This window comes from Alosa pseudoharengus, unplaced genomic scaffold, assembly GCF_046254945.1.
Source record: "Alosa pseudoharengus isolate Yale_2024_CS ecotype anadromous, Long Island Sound unplaced genomic scaffold, YU_APseudo_1.1 YU_APseudo_1.1_scf_21, whole genome shotgun sequence".
Lineage (NCBI taxonomy): Eukaryota > Metazoa > Chordata > Actinopteri > Clupeiformes > Clupeidae > Alosa > Alosa pseudoharengus.
In genome coordinates, this window is record NW_027468674.1 from 33,704,036 (window position 1) to 33,728,627 (window position 24,592).

At 41.9% G+C, this 24,592-nt stretch overlaps 1 protein-coding gene across 5 annotated transcripts in view; it reads left to right on the plus strand.

Annotated features, from left to right (window-relative positions):
• Positions 1 to 24,592, plus strand: part of llgl2 (LLGL scribble cell polarity complex component 2) — a 50,213-nt gene that overhangs the window by 13,848 nt on the left and 11,773 nt on the right. For all 5 annotated transcript variants that reach the window (XR_012990158.1, XM_076298697.1, XM_076298696.1 and 2 more), the window contains 15 exons: positions 260 to 418; positions 1,091 to 1,253; positions 1,615 to 1,747; positions 1,890 to 1,944; positions 3,752 to 3,906; positions 4,077 to 4,288; positions 4,410 to 4,477; positions 12,267 to 12,420; positions 12,529 to 12,633; positions 14,599 to 14,891; positions 15,153 to 15,300; positions 16,953 to 17,103; positions 17,298 to 17,414; positions 17,836 to 18,002; positions 18,230 to 18,494. Coding sequence is in view for 4 of the 5 variants with exons in the window: in XM_076298697.1 (XP_076154812.1) it covers positions 260 to 418; positions 1,091 to 1,253; positions 1,615 to 1,747; positions 1,890 to 1,944; positions 3,752 to 3,906; positions 4,077 to 4,288; positions 4,410 to 4,477; positions 12,267 to 12,420; positions 12,529 to 12,633; positions 14,599 to 14,891; positions 15,153 to 15,300; positions 16,953 to 17,103; positions 17,298 to 17,414; positions 17,836 to 18,002; positions 18,230 to 18,494 (2,345 nt within the window). In the remaining variant the exon portion in view is untranslated. The remainder of the gene's footprint in view (positions 1 to 259; positions 419 to 1,090; positions 1,254 to 1,614; positions 1,748 to 1,889; positions 1,945 to 3,751; positions 3,907 to 4,076; positions 4,289 to 4,409; positions 4,478 to 12,266; positions 12,421 to 12,528; positions 12,634 to 14,598; positions 14,892 to 15,152; positions 15,301 to 16,952; positions 17,104 to 17,297; positions 17,415 to 17,835; positions 18,003 to 18,229; positions 18,495 to 24,592) is intronic.

Consider the following 24,592-nt stretch of genomic DNA (forward strand, 5'->3'; position numbering starts at 1 on the left):
AATTTGGTACGAGTATTTACCTGGGCTCTGACTTCCAAAATTAAATCAATTCATCAGTTCAAGGTCACATTGACCATATGTATGTCCCTTTTTGTGAATGCCATATCTCAAGAATGCCTTGAAGCATGTTCTTCAGATTTATTATAAATGTTCACATGGACTAGATTTTTTCAAAACTATAACCAAGTCAACCAGAAATTCGCAGCTACGCGGAGGCATACCACCCCAACACAGTAATTCTCTTTTATTTTTATGACAGTGCTCCACCCAGCGTGACACGGGTAACTACAGTGTTGGCACATTCATCAGGTGAATGGCTTCTGCTGGGCACTGAGGGTGGTCATGTCTTTGTGGTAGAGGTGCCTGGTTTTCGGGAACTTGAGGAGAGGAACATCAGTGTGGAAGATGTCCAGGCCAGGTAGAACATCCCCTTTCCATCTAATTCATACACACACTTGTATACAATACATTTTCAATCCACTATATTTTTATACACCCTATTTATTTGCATTTTCCATTTTTAAGTGAAACTAAAATTATGTAATTTTATGTGCATTTAAATTGTAAATACTACCCTTGCATGTTTACAGGGTAATTTAATACAGTCACTTTACCATGTTTGTTTGAGTGTGCTGCATCTATTGGGACCATTTCTTTTCCATTTCAAGGATAGTCTATTGATTAGTTGTCTAAATGAATCGGCAACTATCTTGATAATTGTTTAATTGGTATGATTTGTTTGGCCAAAATTCAAATTCTTCTAATTCTCGCTAATTTGGTTATTTTCTGGTTTCTTCACTGCTTAACCCACTGCTTAACCTCTTTAATAGGGTGAGGGCAAAGCAAGACCTTTAGGGTTTTTGGGTTTTTGGAATCACTGATCGATATTTTCACAATTTTTTGACATATTTTGACATCAAACAGACAACCTATTAATTGAAAAAATAGTTGACTGTTAAATGGACTAGAGTTCCAAGAGTTTAAATAATGCTAGTCTTTGTTTTCAGTTACTTATTTCTGGTCTTGAAATAAGATGTGGATGCAGATATGTGTTGCACATTCCAGTAGTAATCTTCACTTATTCTGTTAGAATCCCAGAGGAATATGTTACCCGCCGAAACCTGGAGTGTGTGGAGGCCTTGCAGGAGAAACCCTTGAATCCGAGGCTGGTGCTGATTGGCTATGGTCGTGGTCTCATGGTGCTGTGGGACCTGGATAGACAGTGTGCCCTCCAGCACTTCCTGGGCACTCAGGTACTAAACGCTGTTTAATTTATGTGCTTTGCTCATTGATTTACTTATGAATACTGTTATTGTATTTATCAGACACTTTTGTTCATAGTGGCTTGGAAAACATTTGATAAAAACAACAGTTAAAAAAAAAATCCAGGGAGCAAAATAATAATAATATAATACACATTTTAGTAGAACTATAATAGTATCATGATGATCATCATAAAATAATGGCAAATACCAAAACTATGATTACTATGATGGCTATGATATTACTACTTTTACTATAATGACTATGATACTGTGAAATGCCTCAAACAACTGAACTAGTTAAACACCAGTAGTTGAGGTAGCATTAAGTAATAAAGTGTTTTCTCTGTAGCAATTGGAGAGTGTATGGTGGATGGAAGATGGAGAGCAAATACTTAGTTCTCATAGTGATGGCAGCTATTGTTGCTGGCTGACAACGGAAGGTGATGTGCAGTCCCAGCCTGAAAAGCAGGATACTCCTTACGGTAAGATGACGTCCTGATCATATGCAGCAAGTCTGTCATGTTGGAATAGTTGACTGCAGTAACATTTTATATTAAGTCAAAACAAAAGTTGTCCACCAAATTTGTCATAAAAATAACTACTGCTTTCCTCATTCACACACAGGTTCTTTCCCCTGTAAAGCCATTTCCAAAGTTCTTCAGTTTCCCACAAAACAAGGGTATGTTTATTTGGGCTGTAACTAATGTGAGAGATGTATGTTTTTCTCTTTGTGTCATTAACCCAGAGTTTTTCACATGACCTTCTCCAGTTAATAATTAACCACATGTCTGCCAAAGGAAACACAGTTTGTCGTATTTTTGCGGTACAGGACACTAGACTGACACTTGAACAGTGCAGCCTATTAGTCAGACTTGGCTGTATTTTGCACACTGGCACATGGCGTACAACTCGTTTTCTACCCGCGCAAAGTTTAATTCGGTATTTTGCACGTTTTTTTTTTAAACAATGCGCCCATGGGTGTGGCAATTAACAACCTGGGGGGGGGCTGGCGCATTGTCTGAAAATCGCTATTGTACACCTGGTCAGAAGTCTATGGCGAGTTGTTTATATGTTATTTTAAGAGCGCATTGTCAACAGTCATATTGGCAGGTGAACGCACCATCCTTCTATCATTCATGAACGCACACCAGCGCACGTCCATGCAAAACATCATTCTAATTATGTTTCCCATTGTAATCATGCAATTTGTAATGTTTTGCATGGACCCTGTTTTGCATAGTCCTACTGTTGGGTATAATGACATTTTAGAAATGGGCTATTTTCCTCATTAACAAACTTTTAAATCTGGAGGGAGCTCCTTAACTTTCCCGTTAGCTCATGCTGCATCATGTCAGTCATTTGAGTAGTGCTCACCAAAATCATAGAAATTAACATTGCAAGACACTTAGGCTATCTCCTATGATCCCAGAAAGATTTTCTTGAACTTGTTAGTCTTTTGAGGATTTATTTTATCTAATTACAGAATGATAGAAAACACAATGAATTGCATTCACCTATCCTTGCACTATGCGCAACTATGTTCCACTAGCCTAAATCCGTAAGATTGAAAGCAAATTATTTTCATGTTTCTCTTAAAGTGACAGGCGCTCAATTAGACATACACACTACCAATGTAATGACAAGTGTAGTAGTTTACAAATCAACATGATCTATTCAAATTACTAACTATTTTAGCTAACTATTATGCAGATCATAAAATATTAGAAATTATGGTAACGCTTTAGAATAACATGTGCTTATTAGGTATTAACAGTGCATTATAAGCAGTTAACAATTAATTACTAACAGTTAGTTAACTGTTATTATCCTTTAATAACATTAACTAACTGTTAACATGCAGCTTGTAAGTGTTAATAAGTAGCCTTTTAAGTTACTTACAAGCATATAGTTGTAAGTGTTAACAAGCAGCTTGTTAATGGTGTATAAGACAAAGAGGTGGATAACTAATATGCTTATAAGACCTTTCTTACCTATTTGTAGTAAATTTTGCAGCCCCCCAATCTAAAGCGAGGACCATGTTGCCTATAGCTCCACAAGCCCGACCTTCTATCTCTATATATCTACTGTATCTATCTATCTATCTAGCTTGGTTTAGCTGTAAGAAATGCCCCTTCAACATTGCTGCAGCAAGCAGGAATCAAACCCCGGTCTCCTGCGTTATAGAGTGTGGAGGTCTGTAGGTGTTGAATAGTGTGACTAATGACTGAAGTTATTTTTCGTAATTCGTATAGGTCATAACTTTAAATCATAATGGTCATAAAAAAGGTCTTAAAACGTCTTAAATTTGACTGACAGAACTCTGCAGAAACCCTTGATGCAGGTTGAGAGCCTTTCTGCTATCCATTTTTTGCATACCCAAGATAGCTCAAGTGACCAAAACAGTTGGTCAATTTTGGCCATCAATTTCTTTTTAATCCATGCCAGTTTCCTAAATTTGAATTGTGTTGCTCTTGGTTCCTCCACAGGCCTCCATTCGTGATCTTCAGTGGGGGAATGCCACGTGCCAGCTATGGGGACAGGCACTGTATCTCTGTCATCCACAGCAAGACTCACATTGCACTTGATTTCACATCCCGCATTATTGACTTCTTTGTTATCAGAGAAGGAGAGCAGCATACAGGTAAATGTCCTTGCATATTAACACACCAGCAACACGCATCGCGCATCAAATAAGTAAAGTAAATAGACATGACCTAAAGTATCTATCTGTCTGTCTGTCTCTGTGTCTATCTGTCTCTGTTTGTCTGTCTATCTATCTATCTATCTGTCTATCTGTGGGCATCATTGTAGGCGACCCCAGTGCTCTTGTGGTGTTGGTGGAGGAAGAGCTGGTGGTGGTGGATCTCCAGTCTGATGGATGGCCTGTCATTCAAACACCCTACCTGGTGCCACTGCATTGCTCAGCTATCACCTGCTCACATCATGTCTCCAGCATTCCCCTCAAGCTGTGGGAACGCATACTAGCTGCTGGTGATTTACAAAATACACACTACTCAAACAAGGTCTGTGGATTTTTTGTGTAAAACATGAAAAAAGTTAAATTATTGCAATGAAATGGTGCCCTTTCTCCTGTTGGTCTTAATATGTATTATGTTTATCCCTATTCCTCTTATTTGTCTTTAGCCCTGGCCAATCACCGGTGGACAGAATCTGGCCCCTGAACCACCACAGAGGGACCTCCTCCTTACAGGGTGTGTATATGTGTGTGGATGCCACTGGAACTAAAATGGCCATTGTAATATGCATTATGATTCCACTTCCTATTTTGGCTTGAGCATTTACAAGTGACACATTTGTTCGGAAGTCACAAGCCACAGTTTCACAAATTGTTTTTAGATACAACTGATAATTTGTAAAGGGGACATGGGAGTATGCATAGATAACGGTATTATCAATTTAAAGTCATGTTTCCATTGTAATTTGTGGCTGTGCAGAGCTGTGGTGTACCACACTAATTTCTGTTTCCATTACAACTTTGACTGCACCACACCGCGCTGAACCACGCTCAATATTTGACACGCTCAAAAAGAGACGCACTCAAAAAGAGCCACGCTCTTGAATTTCCCCTTGGGGATCAATAAAGTATCTATCTATCTTTATCTCTATCTCTATCTCGCTCTCGCTCTCGCTCTCTCTCCAGGCATTATTCAAGCTCACAGGTGATAAAGGCTGGGGCTTCATGCTGCCAGAAATGTGCTTACTTACAGGCTGATAGCCCCTCTGTGTTGTCCTGAATTCCGCCCACAATACCGCCTCAATGTTGAAGTCATACCCAAATCAAGGGAGAAAAGTTCAAGCATAGTATCAGAAGTTCCTGTTGCTGTCTTTTGCTCAGTGGAATGCTAACAAATTAAGTACTGATGCACCGATATATCTGCAGGCTATCGGTATTGGCCGATATGGGCCTTTTTTGCTGCCATTGGCCATCTGCGAATCTGCCGATATTAGTGGTCAATATGCTGACCACGACTAAATCTCTGCGTCGCCAACCTATTCTAAGAGTGCAGATCTGAAAACTTTCCATAGGGAGTTGCAGCCTGCGTTGTTTTGTATTGAAATATGATTTAATGTAGGGGTGGTGTCGTAGATCTTGATTTGTGGCCTGTCTGCTTAAAAAATCTTTGGATAATCATGCAAATTGCGTTTGGTGGTTGTCTCACACTTCATCAGCTTTGCTTGGAAAGGGCAGAGCCCATATCTTTCCCTCCAAAGGACACAAACAGTTGGTCTGAAGTCCGCCAGGACGAAGTAACAGAAACATAATGCCGTAAGGCACGAACAGGACACAAGGCCAGTCTATTAGGCTCAGTCGCCTGACCGAATGCGGCCAGAGAAAAAGGCCTATTTATAAACTGAGGTGACATAACCTTAGGCAGAAAGGCAGGGTTAGGCCATAATGTCACAAAACTATCCTCCGGGCCCCAACGCGTACATTGAGGACTGACTGACAGGGCGTGAATTTCACTCACCCGTTTATCAGACGTTATAGCCAATAAGAAGGCCGTTTTAAATGATAACGCAAACCAAAACGGGCACAGTGACGACTGCTGGGTGGCGAACAGATCTACTTCCGCCTCGCCATATGTCCTCCACAACATCTGAGCCACTTCCTTGTTGAGACACCAATCTCCCGCACGCAGGCCTCCCCGAGAGAGGGCATCTGCTGTGTGGTTTGTGGCCCCCGGAATATGTGCAGCTCTGAGAGACAGCAGATGCCTGTCTGCCCAGACAAGAAGCCTCTGTGTCAGGGTCAGACACTGACTTGACCTGGTGCCCCCTTGATGGTTGATAAAGAACACTACTGAAGTGTTGTCGGTCCGAATTAACACATGCCTCCCCCTCAGTTCCGCTTCGAAATGGCGAAGTGTCAACCACACAGCCATAAGCTCCAGCAGATTTATGTGCTGGGAGCGGAGTTCCAGACCCCAGTGGCCCTGTACTCCGCGACAGTTCCAGACCCCTCCCCATCCCGTCAGAGAGGCGTCTATTGTCACCACTTCTCGCCGCGCCGGCGGAGGCCCTAGTGGCACACCACGCAATAACAGACTTTGCCGATGCCATGGCAGTAGTGCTCTGATGCAGCCCTGCGAGATATGAACAAGCCTGTGGCGATGTCGTTCTGGGGAGAGTCGTTTGGACTTCAGCCAGCGCTGGAAAGGAAGCAGATACAGTTTCACAACCGATGTTGCTGCAGCTAGAAGACCCGCAAGGCGAAGCAGGGTCAAGAAATGCAAGTGACGACCCCTGCGCACCAGTGAGAGGGTGCCTTTTATGGCAAGCCGTCTGGCCGGAGTTAGAGAGGCCAACATCAGTCTGGAGTCCAGGTTCATGCCTATAAATTCCACTGACTGAGATGGAGTCAGAGAACTTTTTGCCCAATTGATGGTAAACCCCAGGGCCATCACATGATTCAGCAGTTGGTGAGTATCTTTTGCCACCTGTTGTGGAGAGTGTGCAATCAGCAGCCAGTCGTCGAGATACGGCAGCACTTGTAACCCCTGATGTTGCAAGGGATCGAGGGCAATCTGCACACAGCGTGTGAACACACGGGGAGCTAGTGAGAGGCCGAAAGGAAGGACGCAAAACTGATATACCCTCCCTTGAAAGGCGAACCTGAGGAAGCGGCGATGTTCTTGGGCAATAGGTACATGAAAGTATGCATCTTTCAGGTCCACTGAAGTGAACCATGCATGAGGCATGACTGCTTGTGTGACATCTTTGATGCGCAGCATGCGAAATGGTAGATGTTTGAGATAACGATTTAGTCCTCTCAAGTCCAGAATGGGCCTGAACCCACCATCTTTCTTTTTGACAAGGAAGTAGGTTGAATAAAACCCGTCTGGGTGAACCTGTATATCGACATGTTCTATCGCGCCCTTCTGCAAGAGCTCGAGAATCTCTAATTGAAGAGCATGTGTCTGTCCGTGGTTGCGGACCATTGTGGGTCGCACCACGGTATGAAGTGGGGGGTCTACAGCGGAATTGGAGACGATATCCCTCCGAAAGTGTACGCAGGAGCCAGCGATTGGTGGTAATCTCCCTCCAGCGGCTGAGCTGAGCTCCTGTGAACCACCCCACTGTCGACCCGACGGAGTCAGCGACGTGAGACAGTGGTTCTGGTATCTCTGGGGGGGCGCCGACGAAGCAAACCCCCTGTAGGCCTGAAAGTATGTGGCTCCTGGTGTCTGGGTGGCTGCCCATGGGCTGAGGTGTGTCCCCGGCCAGCGGGAGTGCGAGGCTGAACAGGACGTGCGGCTGAACCACGGTAGGTGACAGCCTGATGACGAAAGGCACCGGCGCCATCACGGCGTCGTGACTGAGGAGCCTGTGTGGGGCGCCGAAAGGCTGGCTGAGGGCCAATGAGACGATTTCGGGTCTCGGAGACAAGGACGCGGCGTTCAAGGGCCTCCTGAGCTGCGGGACCGAAGATCTGCCCCGGAATTAAGGGCAAGGCCCTCATACTGTTCCGACAGGGTTCTGGCAGTGGGGATTGAGCTAACCACACCTGCCTCCTACCAAAAGCCCAAGGGTCCGACCACATTTGTTGGCAATTGCACCAAGGGACTGAAGAGAGGCGTCCATTAACTCGTTCACTGTAGCATCTGCAGATGGCGCAAGTGATGTATGCATGGCCAGCAGCAGGTGAGCCAAAGAGTTACCTACTCTACCAAGAGAAGCTGTAGCACTGTAAGCTCTACCCAGGAGATCATCTGTGTGGCGGCATTCTGCATTTGGGCAGCGAATAATCTGCCGCAGGGCTTCATCAGGTGAAATGATAAGAGTGCCGCTAATGCACGAATAGTGCGATCACGTCTGGATGCCATAGCCATTCGATATGAGTCTGTGACAACACCAGTGAAATCAGGGCACTGTGGCATGCGCAGGTCATCAGAAGACCCAGCAGGGCGGCGCAAAAGATTAGTGTTTCCCATACATTGACTAATCTGTGGCGGGGCGCCACAAAATAAAAATCGGCCGCCACACATAAATATTCTATGTTTAATTTAATTTAATTTAAATTAAATATAAGATCAAATCCTTGCATTGCCATTGAGCTGCGCTTTTTATGCACGCAGCCTTTCCTTGCCCCGCCCCGCTCTCTCTCTCGTAGCCCGCTGCCCCTCCTCTGCATGTGCATTTAACAAAATATTCACCATTGTTGAAGGATTGTTGTTGCCACATAGAAGCATTGCATAGAATACGTCTGGCTAAATTGCTATTAAATCCGCTTAGCATCGTGACCATGCTGCGCAAATTTGTTCAAAACTGCTGCATTGAAGTTAACTCTGCTAAGATCTTATCACAACATAGTAGGCTACATTGAAGAGACTAAACTAAGTTAAGTTATGCAATCAAGCTGTATCTCAAAGCTAACGTTAGAATACTGTTTGGATGCCGAATTTAGCATGCTTAGCCTACTTACAGCTGCTTGTCAATTTCGTTGAAGGTCTCATTTTATTGACTCTGACACTGAATGTTTGCAAAATCCCGATGTAAATGGAAAAGTGTTTTCCAAAACTCAAGTGCTTGTCCCAAGGAGAAGTACGAACCTTTATTTTAACTATGTAGAAAACGTTATGAATTGCATCCACACATCAGCAGCCTTTAAACTGTGTTACAATTGCAATTTGCAAGGGTTCCCTCAAGTGACAGGCACTCAATTAGACCTATACACTACCCCCCCCCCAAGTCCAAGTCAGCTACCGCCACAAATTGAATCCAATTCTGTGGGAAACACTGGATTAGAAGGTCCCGGTGTAGTCTGTGGGACATCCAATTTAAGACGGGCCAAAGCTACCTTCAGTTTTGAATGGGTGCTGCTGAAGGATTTGATGCTGATGCAGAGCTCTGGGGATCTGAACCACTCCCACTGAGCGAATGTGTTTAAAGGGCATGCTCTGTAGCAGGCTCCTCCTCACCATAAGCGCTGGCCAAGCTGCCAGAGAAGAGGGTCTCAGAAGCAGCGACAGAAGCAGAGTATTGGAGTCTGTGCTAAATTGTGACAAAGCTGAGAGTGGACCATGTTGTCCCTCCCCAGTCTGTAGCCTGTCAGCAGGAGCTGGGTGCACAGCAGACAACATAGCTTGTAAATGCTGAACACTAGATGATAGCTCAGCTAGTTTGCGAGCCATGTCCACAGAAGATTCTTTCTTCTTCGCTTTGGAAGCAAGCGGGTCCACAGCCTTCCTTTTCCTATCAGCAGCACTCACCCCCGAGGGGGGGAGAGTCGCATCAGAATCCGGTTCAAGCCCAGCTAAGCGCAGGCGGCGTAGCTCCAAGGGCATCATGCATGGATTTGTCAGCGCCTCGCGCAGGTGGTTAATGCCCAGACAAGACGGGCAACTATCATGTCCATCCAACACATCCATGGTGCTATGACACTGAACACACCAGGCAGATTCCATGATTCAGGAGAGTCAGTTAGTTCACAGTGAGTTGCTACCAGGTATAGCACCACTGCAACTTTAGCTAAGTACTATTGCAGCGTGGGCAATAGTCTCAGCAGTTAGCCTGAATTCGACAAGGAATGTACTAGAGCGGAGCCGATCAAACTCGGGCGCTCAGTAGCCTCAAGATGAACGTTACCCAGAGATGGAGAATTCACAGGCTATACTTACCCAACTCAATTCAATCCAATCCAGTCAGCAGTAGCCAGGTAACGTTGTTATAGGGAGGCCCACCTTAACGCAGCCGCGCTCTAAGATAGGCCATCCCAGTGGCAATAACAGAAGCACCGACAACCACTAAGTTAGGTGTTCGGATGCAAGCCAGTTGTGAGCAAACCGTGACAGGGTTTCTCAGTCAGACAAGAGTGGAGCCGATCATCACACGGACACTCGACATAACTTGTAATAACAACAATATCAATGAGTGGTGCCGAGCATACAGACACTCAATGTGTAGGCTAACTTAATTGGCTATTGATAAGTGAATGGAGCCGCTAACGCGCGGACTCAACTAAATTTGCACGTAACGTTAATAAAGGTGTAATAACGTAAATTAGTCGTGAGAGGTGCCGAGCATACAGACTAACTCACGATGCTGTAACTAAATTAATTAGTGATTGGAGCCGATTACACACGGACACTCAACTAAGCAACAACCAAGGAATCTAACAATGATAGCAATGAGTGGTGCCAAGCATACAGACACTCAGAATGCTATAAATATGCCAAAAAATTTGTGAGTGGGGCCGATCAAACACGACACTCAACTAAGCCTACTCACGTAACTCCACTTGCTCTGAGACACAGCTTGTGAGGGCAATTTGCTACTCTTGATTGAAGCTGCACACGTCTCAGAATGATGATCCAATATAATCCAAAGACGATCAAGTTCTCAACATTAGCTTACTGCATGTTAGTGTTTTCTCCATTGGTGCTCAGACCTAATGCAATGCGTAGGCTAAGCATTTGAAATTTCACATAGCAGTCACATACCTTGAAAATTCATTGGTTCCAGCTTATTTTTAAGTGCATACATCTTAGTTATCCACTCTACCTGCAACAACATTTAATACCTTACCAAACAAACTATAGTTTGAGGCACACCGAATATCTATCATTTACAGTACCACATATCTCCAAAGAAAGCGGCAGGCGTTCATTTAAATACAAGGCTCCCTTTGACTGGAATAGCCTGCCTGGGGCCTTAAGATCAATTACATCCTTGAGTCGCTTCAAGACATCTTTGTTCACATATCTGAAAGCAAGTAACCGTTGTAACTGTTTTCATTAATGCTTTTTGTGTGTCTTTGATCTGTCTGATCTGTCAATATGCCCTGTTATAGATATGTGAGCGTACGTGTCTATATTTTCGTATATGTGTATGTATGTACTGTGCGCATGCATATATGTGTCTCTGTATATATATATATGTGGATATGTAGATGTATGCTTGTTGTATATACGTGTATATGTATGTATTATTAGGGAATGGGAGCTGTTGGGTTGGGGTTGGGGGAAGGGGGCTGTATGTGAGTGAATGTGTATGTTGTACTGTACTGTACTGTAGTATCTTGTCCCTTTGTCTTTGTCCAGTCCTATCGAGGACCCTCTCGAAAATGAGATGCCACATCTCAAGAGGCATTCCTCTTTAAATAAATAAATAAAAAATAAAAAAAATGAACTTTATTAGTTTAACAGTTGAATTGAAAACCGAATTGTCTGTAGTCTCCTAATTTCATGCGACTGCTTAACCAGAGCACTTATTAGACATTCTCTGGCTTAACAAACTGTTTCAACAATGTTTTCTTCTACGCGATTCACGCGAAATGATCGTGAAGCTTCTGCACAGCGGCGCCATCGACTGGTCTGGCATATGCACTACAGCACATTTAGCCGGTTACACCTCTGTGTGTACACGCGAGGTTTTTTCTTGCCGGAGTCGTTAAAGGTGTGAAAGCGGTAAGAGAAAATCCACCCGGCGGTGTCGTGTAAACGGCCTCTAAGTGCAGGTTTGTGGGAGGGTAAAGGTGAGGCCAGAGACCTGGGGACAATAGCCCTGAGGAAGCCCTGCGGAGGCACCATTAAGCACCAGAAGTGATCATGGGGAAGCCATTTGCCTCCACACTCCCACATTGCTGTTGGTTTGTTAGGTTCCCCTTCACTGTGAAGTGCTTGGAGTGTCTAGAAGAGCAGTATATGTATAATGTCACATGTTGTTAACCCAGCTTTGGCCCGACAGTGGGGAAACGTCTAGCCCCTGCTCGCCCCTGTCTGCACGTCTTTGGGGCGATAGTCGGGAAGCTGCTAATGAAACACAAACATCAGGCTGTGTCAGGTCAATGAGCCAAGCGCACCTCAGCTCGGTGGGGCCACAAGTTTTCATGGAAACATGACAAAAGAAGCTTTTACAATTCCTCTGATGGGTTCCTTACAATAAGAGTTGCCTCGTAATATACTAGTTAGCCGTTGATTGTTAGCCTTTGATTGCACCTTCAAAGATAATTTTGTATCATTCTTTGCTTTACGTCAACAGACATGAAGATGGTACTGTACGTTTCTGGGACGCCTCTGGGGTCTGCCTGTATCCCATGTATAAGCTCAGCACTGCAGGGGTTTTCCACACAGATGCAGATCCAAATGACAACTTGAATCAGGGGGCAGAGGGAGAGTGGCCACCATTCCGCAAGGTAGCCCTGGAACTGACTTTAGTAGCAGTTAAACTATTTTATATTTTTGTGTGTGTGTTGATGTGGTGCACCTCTTTTACAAAACTAAAGTGGCTCTTGGTGTTGTAGGTTGGATGCTTTGATCCCTATAGTGATGACCCTCGACTTGGCATACAAAAGATCCATCTTTGTAAATACAGTGGTTACCTGACAGTAGCAGGCACAGCAGGACAGGTGAGATTTTCGCTCTGGTCATGTCAGATGGCTATATTTGCCGTCTTTACCAAGTCATCTGTGGTGGAATGGTAATCTGGCATACTTGGCATTATCCCAGCGGGCCGACTTGCCTTGTGTCTGATAGAATTTAATTTAGAACTTAATTTAAAACTTTTATGGTTCTTAGCAGACACTTTTGTCATACAATAATAACAGTAAATATTGTAATTAAAAATTAACAGTTTGAAGTAGCCATATATCCTATATAAAAATACTACTAATAATAATAGACTAAATAGACTGATTTAAGAATAATAACAATAGCAAATCATTATAATAGTAATAGCCATAAACATACCCAAACCGAGACTCTGTAATGAGAATTAATTAGTTAGATAAACAGATGAGTCTTTGAACACTTTGAAAATCCCAAAACTATCACTAGAATGAAAAGCATCGCGTTAATCATTTCACCAACCAGGGGTGCGTTTCCCAAAAGCATACATGTTGCTAACTAAGTTAGCAACTTGGTTGGTTGCAGTGAAATTTCCCATTGCCAACCAACTAAGTTGCTAACAAGTTAGCAGCTATGCTTTTGGGAAACGCACCCCAGGAATCCCAGGCCAAAAGAGTCTGGACTGTGACGTGGTAGTGAAAGTCAGACACAGCAAACGCTCATTAGAGGACCACAGTGGGCGAGAGGGGGTATAACATCTGGGCTTTCAACATGAATGGAAATGGCAGGGCATGTTAATGTTTTATTGATTACGACAATCCTTCCCTTTTAAGGTTAAAAATGGGTTGTTGTTTCAGTAGTTCACTGCACAAAAGTGGTTATGCAGATTTCAATGTAGTTGAACTATTTCTCATATCCTCTGAATACATTTCAGGTAGACTTGACTTGCTTACTCTTGACGCTGGACTTAATTAATCTATTGAAATAAGCAACACACCTAGACATGCTTTGCAGAAACTTCCAGGTTTTCAAAAATTGTACAGTTATTTTGGGGAAGGGGTAGTTCTTTGTTCAGAAGTGTGTTTGTTACTATTTGAGGGTTGGCCGATTAAACGGAGAGAACCACACATCACTTCTCAAAATATGCACAGTATGAGTAAATCACTGGATGAATGCATAATCATACTGATTGAATGTACCAAAAGATCTAACTCTCATGTTGACAGATTTTCCATTTGAGTGTGGATGGACCTAGCCATATATTCCACAGGACACATTAAATTAGTGCTAAGCAGTCATTCATTGGCCTTTGTAAGTTGAAAGATGAAAGAGTTTACTGTTCTCCTTTTATGCTTTAAAGTGTAACTGTGTACCACTCTCAGGGGAAGTTAGGAACACCTGGCAGACAGTCTATCTTTGTTCACAACCTGGTGCCTACCCTCAGACAATGATGGCTAACTATTTTCACTGTATTTTTAGAATTATTTGTATTTATTTGTGTAAGGGTTATATTAATCTGTTTTCTCTTCAAACATCAACAAAATATGGAACACATAACTATGTACACATAAACTTGAAATAATTCTTTATGGTCTGCTATTTTAAAATTACATTTGTTGACATTTTGTTAGTACTGTTATTGTTTTGTGTAATTTTGAAATATTACATTTATTTCCTGTTTTCTTAACTTTTTGTTAAAGCATGTTGAACCCGAATTGTTATCATAATGAATTTGTCTTACACTGGATTGTTCCTGGCTACTGACTTATTGTGCATCTTTACAATATTGTGGATCTCATTTTTCAGATCGTATGTATTAATACTACACACAAACAGAAAAATTAACGAATGAAGATGTTTTGGATCCTAATGTCTTCATTTTAGGTTTTGTGAATTGCTTGGCCATTAGTTTTACCCCAATAAAACCCTCAATAGACCAGTTAAAAAGTCCATAAAGAGAACTATTCTCATATATTATGTTTGAACACATCAGAAGACATTTTCTTATCTTTTCTGATCTCCACCAGATCCTGGTGCTCGAGCTGAATGATGAGAATGCAGAGCAGGTGGTTCCAGCCACAGTTGTGGACTTGCTTCAGGGCCAGGATGGCTTCCGCTGGAAAGGCCATGCCCGTTTGGATGTGAGAGAAGAGCCTGTTTCTTTCCCTCCTGGATTCCAGCCCTTTGCCTTGGTGCAGTGTCAGCCTCCAGCTGTAGTCACAGCCATTGCCCTTCACTCTGAGTGGAAACTGGTGGCCTTTGGGACCAGCCATGGTTTTGGTGTATATGACTATCAGCAGAAGAGCAGTGTTCTAGCCAGGTGAATTAGAGGTCTCTTTGTCATTGGAGAGTTTTGTTTTCAGTTGGTAATGAAATCAATAAATAGTCATTTCGAGGAAATAATGATGATTGAAAAAGGAATGTTTCTGTTAAAACGTATTGTCGATTTGGGAACACAAACAATTGTACATTCACAGTATTTGTGATTTTATTACCATTATATGAATGTCTCTTCAGTTCTAATTTCCCAATTAGTTGCTCAAGTTCTTTGTAATTGATGTGTGTGCTTATTTTATGACAGGTGCACCCTTAACCCCAGTGATCAGCTGGCTATGGAGGGTCCATTGTCTCGTGTGAAATCCATCAAGAAATCTTTGCGTCAATCATTCCGTCGGATCCGCCGCAGCCGAGTGTCAATGCGCAAACATCAGACAAACAATGCAGCTAAGGTGAGATGGCACTTTACAAGACACTTCCTATTACATTAACCCTTAGAACCCGATTGACGCAAAGTGCGTCAAAAAACACACCCTTTCTTCTCTGTTACATTGCTCCGCGACTGTTCATCGCAACGAGATAAAACCTTTATTGCATGACAGAGAAGGGGCTTTCCAAAGATACTATGCACTTGTCTGTACGATCAAGTATGAAAATGAAAAAAAATCATGAAATTAAATCAAATTGCATCATATATACTTCTCTGCGTTCACCTGCGCACCCAATACTCTCGTTTGAATTACTCGCGAATCCGTGATCGCACAGATATGGCAAGCATATCAGATGAAAGAGGAGAAACAGGGCTATCCATGGTACCATGGATATCGATCTTCCTGGCTTATAAAAACAGACGAAGTGACTGCAAAATATTAACGTCATGTACACAAACTAACGCTGCACACCCTTTACTCTGGGAGTAATTACTCGCGGACCCGTGATCGGATATATATGCCACGTATGTTAGATGAAAGAGGAGACACAGAGCTATCATTTGATACCAAATACATCCTTCTGGGTTATAAAACAGACGAAGTGACAGCAAAATAATAACTTCATATAGCTGGACTTATCCCACATTTTTGTCTGTTTTTGTGGCAAAGCATGTTTATAATCCAACGCTATCGTGTGTTTCTCTATGGCAAAACATGTTCATAATCCGATTTTGAAATCCTAGCAAATTCCTGCATGGCATCCAATTCAAGGCTCACATTGCATCCCAATTTGTTCAACAAAGAAACACCTTTTTTGCCTTTACTTTGTTCATGGCAATGCAGTAAAAAGTTGAGAATCATCATGAGTGCATACACCATAGGCACACGCAGGCTAACACGCAACCTTGGGTCAAGTCAGGTCAGATCAGTTCGTGTCACAGATATGGAGCGCAGAATGGTCATTTTTCAACGCTAAATAAAAAATGGCATTTATTTCCGTAAATCACACACCACATATTTCTGTAAATTGCTCAGCCCCAGAGTATCCCTCCAACATGGCAATTATATTGCCCGTTTCAGGACAGTGCCCTACACACACATGAAATGAATGTGGAGCTATGAGCTTGCTGTGGTGAGATACAGGTCAAAATATAAGAATTTTTATAATATGATTTTTATATTTTAATTCTTTAAAAATCTAAATAAAATCAATGCTAGTACTAATACATGAAATGATGGATAGCCTAGACTCTGCTGAAAAAAACAATATATAATATGTGTGTGTGGCACTTACAATGACCAGAATAAATCCTTATGAATAAAGGTAGTGAAAATGCCCTAAAAACAGCTTAGGGTTCTAAGGGTTAAGGTTCATTGACACATTAAGGTTCAATGCGTAAGGAATGCCTACACAGTTCTTACATAAAATCTGATAAGTTGGCCTTAAGATGGTGCTTATCTAGTGTGGCAACTTTGTTTTTTTTGTATGTAAAATGCATAGATTTAAATGTGCTCTAATCACATTGGTAATATGTGATGAGATTGTAATTTGATTTTAACAGCCAAAAGTGAAATGGCAAGCTTTCTATTAAATTGAATTAATGCTAAATTATTACTGTCAAATATTGATATGCAAAGTGTATTTGTCTGCACATGTTTATTTCCCTGAGTAGCTGCAGGAGATAAACGCAAAGCTGGAGGCAGAAGCTCTGCAGGAAATGGAGTTGGCACCAGTTCAGAGAAGGATTGAAGCTCGCTCCTCTGATGACTCCTTTACTGGTCTTGTTAGAACGCTCTATTTCGCAGACTCCTTCATTACTGACAGTGAGTGGTTGCAAGAACTGCACACATTTTTATAACCCAACCCCAGAGCCCCACCCCCTTTGACTGTTGACTCTATATTTGACTTTGCTATATTTGAATATTGAAGAAACCTTGTGTAACTTAGTTTTATTTATAGTAAGATAGAATGTATAGTCATGTGTCTGTGTAGTCATGCAGATTGTAATTCCTATCAGGTACCCATAACACACCATCTCTGTGGGCTGGAACAAATGGTGGTGCTGTATTTGCCTACATGCTACGCCTACCGCCTGTGGAACATAGGATGGAGGAATCAGTAACTGCCCAGCAAGGTTAGACTCAAGTCCCATCTGACTTATCAGAATATCATGCAGGTTTCTCCAGTTAAAAACACCTGAACTGTATAAACTTTGTCATATGTCAATATTATAGGTAATAGGTATATTACAGGTAGTATTCATAAAGTAACATTATCAATGGAAAGTAGTGCTACTTAATGCCCAAGACTAATTTCCCTCCTGGGTGCAATAAAGTTACAGTTACAGTGTATCAGGAAGTATGTTAAAGTGTATCAGGACATTTCAAACTTCCTTTTAAACAAAGACCTCATGGGTACTGATGAAGTGGGAGTTAGGAGTGTATTAAGAGTGAGTTTGTTTTGTTGACAGTCAGGTAGATTATGCCATAGCACTTGAAGATAGACCTTAGTGTTTTGTGACTTGGCGATGTCCTCTAATTTCTCTCACCCTCTAGCTAAAGAGATCCAGCTGATGCATCGTGCTCCTGTCGTGGGGCTGGTGGTCCTTGATGGAAGGGGTGTACCCCTCCCTGAACCCCTGGAAGTAGCCCATGATCTGGCCCGCAGTCCAGACATGCTGGCCTCTCACCACCTCTTGGTCATATCTGAGGAGCAATTCAAGGTCAGCAATCAAACTATTAGGCTTTGGTTGAGGTACTTAATTTCACCACAAGTTTGAAGAAGAGTTATTTAACCTTGTTTTAAAGTTGTATAGACTATTTGCAGTAAAGGAGAACACACACATTTCATTTTAACGTACAGTAATTGTCCTCAGACTCAGTATAGAAATGTGTAACTGAATGTCTTTCTCTTTTGTCTAATTTTCTTGTGTGGTGTGTTCAATTCTAGCTATTCACGTTGCCTAAAGTGAGCACAAAGACCAAGCTGAAGTTGACTGCTATTGATGGCTCACGAGTGCGTCGTGTGGGCGTGGCCTTGTTTGGCAGCAGTAGGGTAGAGGACTATGGTGAAAACAGCCTTGTGGTGTTGAGCAATCAAGGTGAACTGCATGTGATCTCACTTCCTGCCATTAAAATGCAAGTACACCACCCTTGCATACGTCGTGAGGATGTCAGTGGCATTGCTTCCTGCGTTTTCACCAAACATGGCCAGGGTAAGCAGTTACACTCTCACTTACCATTAAGCATTCAGCATTATTCACCCCCATGGACTTCCATGAACAAAAAATCAGTTGATTTATGCAGCCTTGGGGAAATGTTCAAGTTCTTGGTTTTGCTCATGTTTGCTTGTTTAGCTCATCTTAAATGCGATCAGATAATTCAGCTTTTAGCTGGGCACATACAATTCTACATTATAAATCGTGTTTCAATTTATTATACTTATAAAAAACCTTATTTATGGTTAGCTATTTAGTTTAGCTCGCGTTCAAACACATTTTTTGTATGTTTTCCTAACAGTTTTTTTCTTTGTAGTTTTCCTAATAATCCATTCCAATACTCTATTAGTTATGACAACTACTTTATTTTGATGTTAAATTCCAGAATAATAGTAGACACAAAATGAAATATAGTCGCAAGCGGCAATGGCGGGCCCGAGCACCTGCGGGCCGCAAGCCGTGACATGTCGGAATCCAACAAAGCACCGACGTGGTTCATTTGTGAAATGTACATATTTGATGCGTGTGCTATTTGTTTTTGTATTTTATTTTCTGCCACATGTACCTGCTTGGCCAGGTGGGGGCGCAATGCAAGGCAGGCCCATTGGGTGTCATCATAATCATAATATATATTAACCTGAGAAATTTCAGCCCATTCATTTTAAGCAAAGAACATTTCTGATACACTTTTTGGTTGGCCAGATGGTGGCGCTATGTTAGACATGGAAATTAGACGTGTGAATATCATCACAATAATGATATCCAAAATTTGTGTAAACTTTCAGATCAGTCACATTGTCCATTTCTGGCACATTTCCTGCATGACCAGGTGGTGGCGCTATGCCAGGCAGGCCCATTGGGTGTCTGGATATCATCATAATCATAATATCTATTAACCTGAGAAGTTTCAGACCATTCATTCAAAGCATAGACCATTTCTGGCACATTTCCTGCTTGGCCAGATGGTGGCGCTATGCTAGGCATGTGAATTACACATGTGAATATCATCACAATAATGATATCCAATATTTTATAAAGTTTCAGATCAATCACTTAAGGCATTGTCCATTTCTGGCACATTTCCTGCTTGGCCAGGTGGTGGCGCTATGCCAGGCAGGCCCATTGGGTGTCTGGATGTCATCATAATCATAATATCTATTAACCTGAGACGATTCAGACCATTCATTCAAAGCATAAAGCATTTATGGCATATTTCCTATTTGGCCAGATGGTGGCGCTATGCTAGGCATGTGAATTATATGTGTGAATATCATCACAATAATGATATCCAATATTTTATAAAGTTTTAGATCAATCACTTAAGGCATTGTCCATTTCTGGCACATTTCCTACTTGGCCAGGTGGTGGCGCTATGCCAAGCAGGCCCATTGGGTGTCAGAATATCATCATAATCATAATATCTATTAACCTGAGAAGTTTCAGACCATTCATTCAATGCACTGTGACTTTATGACACATTTCCTGTTTATAGGGTGAGATATTAAAATCATGACATATTACAACATATCAAAAATCCGTTCGCAATTTAACATCAGCAACATCTTGGCATCATATTTGCCAAATTTGACATGAATCTGACAAATTGTCTAGGAGGAGTATGTTAAAATTGACCATGTGACATCAGTGTAATTGCCATTCTTTCTGTTGCCAGGTGGTGGCGCTATGCAAAATATGCATTATGGGCATGTGAATATCATCACTCCCATGGTATTCAAAGACATGTGAAATGTAAAACATTTCAAGCCATGCATGGTGAATTATGACACATTTATTGTTTATGTGGAAGGGTATTAAAATTAATAATTTCGCCATTGCGTCAAATTACAACATATGAAAAAAAAGCTTCACAATTTATAATCAGGAACATCTCAGCGTCATGTATACCAACTTTGACATGAATCGGATCAACCGTCTAGGAGAAGTACGTTAAAATTGATCATGTCCACAACGCACAAAATCTCAATTACCTCACTTCCTGTGGGCGTGGCTAATGGCATGTTAATACAAAAGTTGATTGTTTTTGGGAGTTACATACACCCACCAAATTTGGTGTGTATATCTAAAACTATATGCCAACCACAAGTCACAGTGACATAAGGGGGCGCTATGGAGTTCCTGGGCAACGCCCGGTGCCAAGGCTTTTCCCCTGTGTATTCACGGTACCTCTTGACGTGTGTGCCAAATTTCATGCGTTTTCAGCGATGGGAAGCACCTCTTTTGGCATCACATTTCATCACATTTTAGTCCGCACAAAATCCCAAATACCTCACTTCCTGTTGGGCGTGGCTAATGCATTGTACATACAAAAGTTGTTCATCTTGGGGAGATACACACACTTGCCAAATTTGGTGTGTCTCGCTGAAAGTATGTGCCAACCACTGCATCAATCACCTAAGGGGGCGCTACTGAGTCCCTGGGCCACGCCCGGGGCCAAGCCTTTATGCCTGTGTAGCCATTGTAATACCAGATGCGTGTGCCAAATTCCAAGACTTTTCATCCATGCTAACCACCTCAAAAATAGCAAAAAGGTGAACAAATAATAATAATAAATATAGCCGCAAGCGGCAATGGCGGGCCCGAGCACCTGCGGGCCGTAACCCGTGACATGTCGGAATCCAACAAAGCACCGACGTGGTGCGTTTGTGAAATGTACATATTTGATGCGTGTGCTATTTGTTTTTGTATTTTATTTTCTGCCACATGTACTTGCTTGGCCAGGTGGGGGCGAAATGCAAGGCAGGCCCATTGGGTGTCATCATAATCATAATATATATTAACCTGAGAAATTTCAGACCATTCATTTTAAGCAAAGAACATTTCTGATACACTTTTTGGTTGGCCAGATGGTGGCGCTATGTTTGGCATGGAAATTACACATGTGAATATCATCACAATAATGATATCCAAATTTTTCGTAAACAGATCAATCACTTAAGGCATTGTCCATTTTCTGGCACATTTCCTGCTTGACCAGGTGGTGGCGCTATGCCAGGCAGGCCCATTGGGTGTCTGGATATTATCATAATCATAATATCTATTAACCTGAAAAGTTTCAGACCATTTATTCAAAGCATAGAGCATTTCTGGCACATTTCCTGCTTGGCCAGATGGTGGCGCTATGCTAGGCCTGTGAATTACGAATGTGAATATCATCACAATAATGATATCTGATATTTTATAAAGTTTCAGATCAATCACTTAAGGCATTGTCCATTTCTGGCACATTTCCTGCTTGGCCAGGAGGTGGCGCTATGTCAGGCAGGCCCATTGGGTGTCTGGATATCATCATAATCATGATATCTATTAACCTGAGAAGTTTCAGACCATTCATTCAATGCACTGTGATTTATGACACATTTCCTCTTTATGTGGTGAGATATTAAAATCATATCAAATATATTACGACATTTCAAAAATCCCTTCACAATTTAACATCAGCGACATCTTGGCATAATGTTTGCCAAATTTCAAATGAATCTGACAAACCCTCTAGGAGGAGTATGTTCAAATTGATCATGTGACATCAGTATAATTGTCATTCTTTCTGTTGCCAGTTGGTGGCGCTATGCCAAACATGAATTATGGGCATGTGAATATTATCATTAACATGGTCTTCAATAACCTGTGAAATTTAAAACATTTCAAGCCATGCATGGTGAATTATGACAAATTTATTGTTTATGTGGAAGGGTATTAAAATTAATCATTTTGCCATTTCGTCAAATTACAACATATCAAAAAAAGGCTTCACAATTTATAATCAGGAACATCTGGGCGTCATGTATACCAACTTTGACATGAATCGGATCAACCGTCTAGGAGGAGTACGTTGAAATTGATCATGTCCACAACGCACAAAATCTCAATTACCTCACTTCCTGTGGGCGTAGCTAATGGCATGTTAATGCAAAAGTTGTTTGTTTTTGGGAGTTACATACACCCACCAAATTTGGTGTGTGTATCTAAAATTATATGCCAACCACAAGTCACAGTGACATAAGGGGGCGCTAGCGAGTCTCTGGGCCATACCCGGGGCCAAGCTTTTTTACCTAGCTGCTTTGTGTGACACCTGATGTGTGTGTCAAATTTCAAGACTTTTCAACCATGTTAACCACCTCAAAATTTATGTCAACCACGAGATCAGTCACCTAAGGGGGCGCTAGCGAGTCCCTGGGCCACGCCCGGGGTCAAGCTCTTGTACGTAACTGCGTTGCATGACACCTGACGTGTGTGCCAAATTTCAAGAGTTTTCGACCATGTTAACCACCTCAAAAACAGGAAAGCAAAAAAGTAGAATAACAATAATAATATAGAAAAATAATAATAAATATAGCCGCAAGCGGCAATGGCGGGCCCGAGCACCTGCGGGCCGCAACCCGTGACATGTCGGAATCCAACAAAGCCCCGACGTGGTGCGTGTGTGAAATGTACATATTTGATGCGTGGGCTATTTGCTTTTGTATTTTATTTTCTGCCACATTTACTCGCTTGGCCAGGTGGGGGCGTAATGCAAGGCAGGCCCATTGGGTGTCATCATAATCATAATATATATTAACCTGAGAAATTTCAGACCATTCATTTTAAGCAAAGAACATTTCTGATACACTTTTTGGTTGGCCAGATGGTGGCGCTATGTTAGGCATTGAAATTACACATGTGAATATCATCACAATAATGATATCCAAAATGTTTGTACACTTTCAGATCAATCACTTAAGGCATTGTCCATTTCTGGCACATTTCCTGCTTGACCAGGTGGTGGCGCTATGCCAGGCAGGCCCATTGGGTGTCTGGATATCATCATAATCATAATATCTATTAACCTGAGAAGATTCAGAGCATTTATTCAAAGCATAGAGCATTTCTGGCACATTTCCTGCTTGGCCAGAAGGTGGCGCTATGCTAGGCCTGTGAATTACGCATGTGAATATCATCACAATAATGATATCCAATATTTTATAAAGTTTCAGATCAATCACTTAAGGCATTTTCCATTTCTGGCACATTTCCTGCTTGGCCAGGTGGTGGCGCTATGCCAGGCAAGCCCATTTGGTGTCTGGATATCATCATAATCATGATATCTATTAATCTGAGAAGTTTCAGACCATTCATTCAATGCACTGTGATTTATGACACATTTCCTGTTTATGTGGTGAGATATTAAAATCATATCAAATATATTACAACATTCAAAAATACCTTCACAATTTAACATCAGCGACATCTTGGCATAATGTTTGCCAAATTTCAAATGAATCTGACAAACCGTCTAGGAGGAGTATGTTCAAATTGATCATATGACATCAGTATAATTGTCATTCTTTCTGTTGCCAGTTGGTGGCGCTATGCCAAACATGCATTATGGGCATGTGAATATTATCATTAACATGGTCTTCCATGACCTGTGAAATTTAAAACATTTCAAGCCATGCATGGTTAATTATGACACATTTATTGTTTATGTGGAAGGGTATTAAAATTAATAATTTCGCCATTTTGTCAAATTACAACATATCAAAAAAACGCTTCACAATTTATCATCAGGAACATCTCGGCGTCATGTATACCAACTTTGACATGAATTGGATCAACCGTCTAGGAGGAGTACGTTAAAATTGATCATGTCCACAACGCACAAAATCTCAATTACCTCACTTCCTGTGGGCGTGGCTAATGGCATGTTAATACAAAAGTTGTTTGTTTTTGGGAGTTACATACACCTACCAAATTTGGTGTGTGTATCTAAAACTATATGCCAACCACAAGTCACAGTGACATAAGGGGGCGCTATGGAGTTGCTGGGCAACGCCCAGTGCCAAGCTTTTATCCCTGTCTATTCACTGCATCACTAGATGTGTGTGCCAAATTTCAAGACTTTTCGATTATGTTAACCACCTCAAAATATTTGCCAACCACGGGATCAGTCAAATAAGGGGGCGCTAGCGAGTCCCTGGGCCACGCCCGGGGTCAAGCTCTTGTACCTAACTGCGATGTGTGACACCTGACGTGTGTGCCAAATTTCAAGAGTTTTCGACCATGTTAACCACCTCAAAAACAGGAAAGCAAAAAAGTAG